Genomic DNA, 5,747 nt, shown 5'->3' with positions numbered 1-5,747 from the left:
TATATATATATATATATATATATATATATATATATATATATATATATATATATATATATATATATATATATATATATATATATATATATATATATATATATATATATATATATATATATATATATATATATATATATATATATATATATATATATATATATATATATATATATATATATATATATATATATATATATATATATATATATATATATATATATATATATATATATATATATATATATATATATATATATATATATATATATATATATATATATATATATATATATATATATGTATAGTCTATTACGGTACTAAGCTGTCAAAGGCATGCAAGAGTGGCGGTGAAGAGATGCCTGGATTTTAACTAACCTAGCTTATTTTTCCCCCCTAATGTGCGTGGTATTATGATTGGGTGTTTGGAAACCATTTTAGAAAAAAATTCACTTTACGTTACCTCCTATTTCATGATTTGGTCTTGGTGAAGTTGTTGGTGAGTTAACTGTTATCTTGACATGGTGGAGCTGAGATTTATTGCTTTCGTTACTGAAGTTATTATTGCGGTAAATAGGAAATGACAAATTCATAAGTGTATAATCTAGTTAGGAACTTCATTATTAGGCTTATCATTACATGCTGTCAGTTGATGCAGAAATATAACCAATGCCATTGTTTGTTATTTGAACATATTCGTCTGATGGCTTGAGTACCACATTTATAGAGTACAGCAAAGGAAATAAAATCGACAGTGTGCCCTCAAATTGGTTTTCTGTCACCGCGAGCCACAACAACATCACGAGGCGTCGGGAGGGGAGGGTCCAGCTGAGCCTGACGGGAGCCGCTGCTGCCAACGCTTGACCCAGCACGGGGCGGCACTCCTCACTGAATACGGCACTCCTACACGTAGAAATGGTGTTCTGAAGCAGTGTTGGGGTCTCTAGTGGCAAGTGTGTCCTGCAGGCAGTAAAAACCAGTAGTGGAGGAAACCAGCCAGTCATGGCCACCCTATTCGACCAATACGAGTCCCTGCAGCAAGGCACCATGGGAGGTCCTAAGCAGTCCATCTTAGGTACCACTGCCTTCAAGAACCAGAAATTGGAAGAGGAAGCGGCAATATTCCTCAAAGATCGCCAGGTAAATTTCCACCCCACCCATCCCATAACCCATCTGGTGGTGGCCAGCCATCACCTGGTCCTGGCCATGGCCAACAAAAGACTCATTAGAATTAACTTGCTCAACCCTGGTGCCAACAGTCAAGAGGAGCAGGAGGTGGATATCAGTAAATTTGCTCTTCAAGCCAGAATACATAACATCTTCCTGGACCCCACAGGCCAGCACCTGCTCATCAGCATTGTCAGTCGGGATGGGACAACACCTGTGGACACACTGTACCTGCCCCTCCGCTCTAATAAGCCAAAGTCCACCGGTAAGCTGAAGGGCCACCTTGTCACAGCTGTTGGGTGGAACGCTGACAACCAGTCAGATAGTGTGACAGGACCCATACTTGTGGGGACATTCAAGGGCGTCATTCTGGAGATGGAATTGACCTCTGATGAGCGGCTCTTTCAGTCCAGCCACGAAGAGTACTGCAAGCAGGTGTTTGATGTTGGCAAGGATGATCCTGTTCCAGTGACTGCCATTGAGATGCGCAGCAGCCCTCTTGATAACCTTGATCTCCGCGTCCTGGTAACCACAGTCGATAAACTTTACCAGTTTTCTGGACGCATCAGATCAGCTGAAGACAAGCCGATGATGACATCCCTGTTTGCCAACTACCTAGGGCTGCCTCCAAGATTTGTCAAACTGATCAGCAACTGGAAAACTTCGTGGCTCAAGTTGTACCAGCCTCCAAACTCAACCACTCCAAACCACTTTGCCTGGCTAACAGAGCAGGGCGTCTACACAGGCAACATTGTGTGGGGGGCTACAGGAGATGACATGACTGCCAACAGAAAACTGCACTCCATACCAGAAGTTGACGGGTGTGGGGTGCCCTGTGATATGATAGTGTGTGAGTTTCATGTTCTCATAGTGTGGCCAGACAAGATGCGTGGACTCTGTATCCTCAACAATCAGGTTGTGTTTGAAGGAACCATTCCAGAGGAGTGTGGAAAACTTGTAGGCATATCAAAGGATCCTGTCAAAGGAACCATCTGGGTGTTTGCTGAGAGGGGAGTATTTAAGTACAAAGTTGACCGAGAGGGACGGAATGTTTGGCGCATCTATTTGGAACAGAAAAACTATGAGTTGGCAAAGAAATATTGTAACTCTGATTCTTCTTGTTTATCTTATGTATTGTTGCAAGAAGCCCAAGACTATTTTCAGAAGAAAGATTATGTGCAAAGTGCAAAGCTCTTTGCCAAAACACTAACTTCCTTTGAGGAAATCAGTTTGAAGTTTGTGGAGGTTGGTGAGGAAGGCGCCTTAAAGATCTATTTGCATGAAAAATTAGATTCCCTCAAAGTGAGTGAACAAACTCAGGTTACAATAGTTGTTATGTGGTTGCTAGAACTTTACTTGAAAACACTAGGAAACTTGCGTGATGCTGGGAAGCGGAATACAGAAGAATATCGTATCTCGGACGATCAACTGAAGTCGCTTTTGTGTGATCCCAAAGTGCATCAGTGTTTAACAAATAATGCCAATGCTATTTATGAACTTCTAGCCTCACACGATGACCAAGACAATTATGTAAATGTTGCCTTGATGTTAAAAGATTTTGACCGTGTATTGCTTCATCTGATGCGCCATGGACGACATATCGAGGCCTTAGAAGTCATGAAGACACGTGGGTCAGAACAGCTATTCTACCAGCATTTCCCTGCCCTTCTTCAGGCTGTTCCTAGTGCTGCTGTAGAAGCTCTGATAGCTCAAGGAGAAAGGATAAACCCACTGAAACTTCTCCCTTGTCTTATTCATTACCACACCTCTCATGGAGGAGGAGCTGAAATTCTGCGTTATTTTGAGTACTGTGTTGATAAGCTGGAAATAACTGACGAAGTCTTACATAACTTCCTTATAACTCTCTATGCAGTAGAAGCTCCTGATAAGTTACTGCCATATTTCAAGTTACAGGGTGATGACAGTCAAAATGTTCACTATGATGTCAAGTTTGCCCTGAGAGAGTGTATGTCAGTAGGTGAAGAGAAAGCCTGTGTGCACATCCTGACCACCATGGGACTGTATCAGGAGGCTGTGGAGTTAGCCCTCAAGCTTGATACATCCCTGGCTAAAGCAACGGCTAACCGTCCAAAATACGACCAAGATCTGAGAAAAAAGCTGTGGCTAATGATTGCAGCACACGTGGTACAGGAAGAACAGGATGTCTCACGAGCCATGGAGGTCCTTAGGGAATGTGACCTGATCAAAATCGAGGACATTCTTCCCTTTTTTCCAGACTTTGTAACGATTGATCAGTTCAAAGACGCTATCTGTTCATCACTTCAAGAATACAATCAACACATTGAAGATCTGAAGCATGATATGGATGATGCATCAAAGGCAGCTGAAAATATCCGCAAAGATATACAAAAATTCAAGCAGAAATATTCTTATGTACATGCACAAGACAGATGTTGTGAGTGTAACTATCCTCTACTATCAAGGCCATTCTATCTGTTCCCATGCTCGCATAAATTCCATCAGGACTGCTTGTCAGATTCTGTAATGGGATATTTAAGTGAAACTAAACAAAAGAAAGTGTCAGAGCTGAAGGGAAAACTGCTAGCCATGTCACATGATGAGAGTGGCATAGGAACAGGTGGGCAGTGGGGTGACAGGGAGCAAGTGAGAGCAGAAATTGACAGCTTAGTAGCAGGGGAATGCCTCTACTGTGGAGACAATCTTGTGGCGAACATTGACACCCCATTCATTAGTAACAATGAGTGGGAGGCTTCTATGGCTGACTGGCAATAGGAAACTAGAACTGTACAGTTTCTGACTTTTTGTACATAGATATTCATCAATACTTTTCTATGAAATGAAAGATTTTCCTCTACACCTACAATCACATGAGTCATATTTGAAGCCTTTGGGGGTTCTTGGTCTTACTAATTGAAGTCACAGCAATATTGCACTTTCTTTTATAATAGTATTTTGATTCACAAAGATTGTTTTCTTGGATGAAGCAAATATTGGCAGTTAGCAAACAAACAATGAAAGTTCATATTAAGATATAATAAATAGCTAACAATCAGGGACTTCATCCTGTAAGCTCAACAGATATTAATTAGTAACCATTTTGTCAGCTTGAAACATGATTTGCATTGTTTTCCCTGCCCCCTTCCCCCAAAGTGGATGGAAAGCTATAGGATGTCCTGTGCTATTTGATCAGCATGTGGAGTGGGCTTCATCAGTGTAAGTTTTGTATACATGTTTTCTCACATCAGAAGAATATATCTATTTAGACACGCCAAGATTTTGCTGTATATATTTTTGTAATATTAAATAGAGCTTTTAATTATATAATGAAAAATTCAGTTGCAAATGCAATAATAAAGTTTTACATAAATTAATTCACTATGCATGTAAATTCACAACAAATTCAGCACTTCCTTTCCTTGTCATGATGTGCCTGCATAGTGCTTGGTTGTATTAATAGAATTATTGGTGACTCAGGTTCCTTTTTTATTTATTTTTTTTTTTTTGTGTGTGAGTGTAGAATGATCAACACTTCTCTGAACTGGACTCCTGCCTATGTTAGTTTAATGGAAGGTCACAGTAGATGACGAAAATTCTTACTACATAGGTAACTGAATGAGAAAACAAGTTAAATTTTTCTTATGTTGCTTTGTACAACTACTCACTAAAGTCGTAAAGATAAGACTATATTTCAATGAATATTTTGTAATTCTGGTTAAGCAAGTGTTCTTAAATTCTCCATAGATTGCCTCAGAATGCAAATGTTTAAATTTTCAGGAATCTTGATATGAACATGCTTCTAGAGTGGGAGTTGTTGAATACTTGTGTTATCATGGCTTTGGTCAGTGACTGCATCATTTTGTTAACATAAATGGCTTTGGTCAGTGACTGCATCATTTCGTTAACATAAATGGCTTTTCCCAGCAAAATTTAAATTGTTTTACTAGTTGCTTGAAATTGTAATCTTATTCTCTTTTGAAAGTATTCAGTGACTTTAAGGTGCCTGATTTTATATCTTTACATGATTTAATCATTCCCAACTCCCAAGTATGCTTATGATATTAATGATAAGAAGTTGCAATGAAAATCTTCATGTTACAGTGAAGTATAATGCTCCTGATTTTATATTATTTTTTCTGTTGTGTTATAAGACTTTGTTACCTGGAGGATAAATGACCTGATGGCATTATTATTAATAAGATTGTAAAGTGATGCAGAGTGTCATTTTATTCCTATTACCTCTTGAGTAACACTAAAAGTAACTAAGAATTAGTAATAGTTGTAGTCAGACTTCTCTATTATTGTATTGTAGTTTTTATACATTGAGAGGATGGAAACTGATATAGTCATGGCTGAAGATCTCCCACCCACACCCAACTTGCCTTTTGGAACATTGAAACCTGTATGCTTGGCAAGACGTGTTTTGGAAGACCGTATAACTAGCTAAAGCCTGAGTACTTTGAGATATTAAGTAGTGCTGATAAGAATCTTGACCAATTGTCAGCTGCCTGGCTAATGTAGAATGATACTAACCCAATCTCAAAAGCCAGAGGCTCCCTCATTCTTTCCTGATCATGTCACTCAATCAGGCATATGTCTGATCT

The 5,747-nt window shown here is 38.9% G+C and overlaps 1 protein-coding gene across 1 annotated transcript; it reads left to right on the top strand.

Annotated features, from left to right (window-relative positions):
• The first annotated feature begins 781 nt into the window (after positions 1 to 781).
• On the top strand, positions 782 to 5,355 carry LOC123499689 (vacuolar protein sorting-associated protein 18 homolog). Its single transcript, XM_045248079.1, has one exon. The coding sequence runs from the start codon at positions 1,000 to 1,002 to the stop codon at positions 3,916 to 3,918; it is 2,919 nt and encodes a 972-aa protein (XP_045104014.1). The 5' UTR covers positions 782 to 999; the 3' UTR covers positions 3,919 to 5,355.
• Positions 5,356 to 5,747: the final 392 nt, after the last annotated feature.

The sequence above is a fragment of the Portunus trituberculatus genome, chromosome 50 (assembly GCF_017591435.1).
Source record: "Portunus trituberculatus isolate SZX2019 chromosome 50, ASM1759143v1, whole genome shotgun sequence".
Classification (NCBI taxonomy): domain Eukaryota; kingdom Metazoa; phylum Arthropoda; class Malacostraca; order Decapoda; family Portunidae; genus Portunus; species Portunus trituberculatus.
Note: the sequence above shows the minus strand (reverse complement) of the source record. Positions and strands in the feature narration are given on the sequence as shown.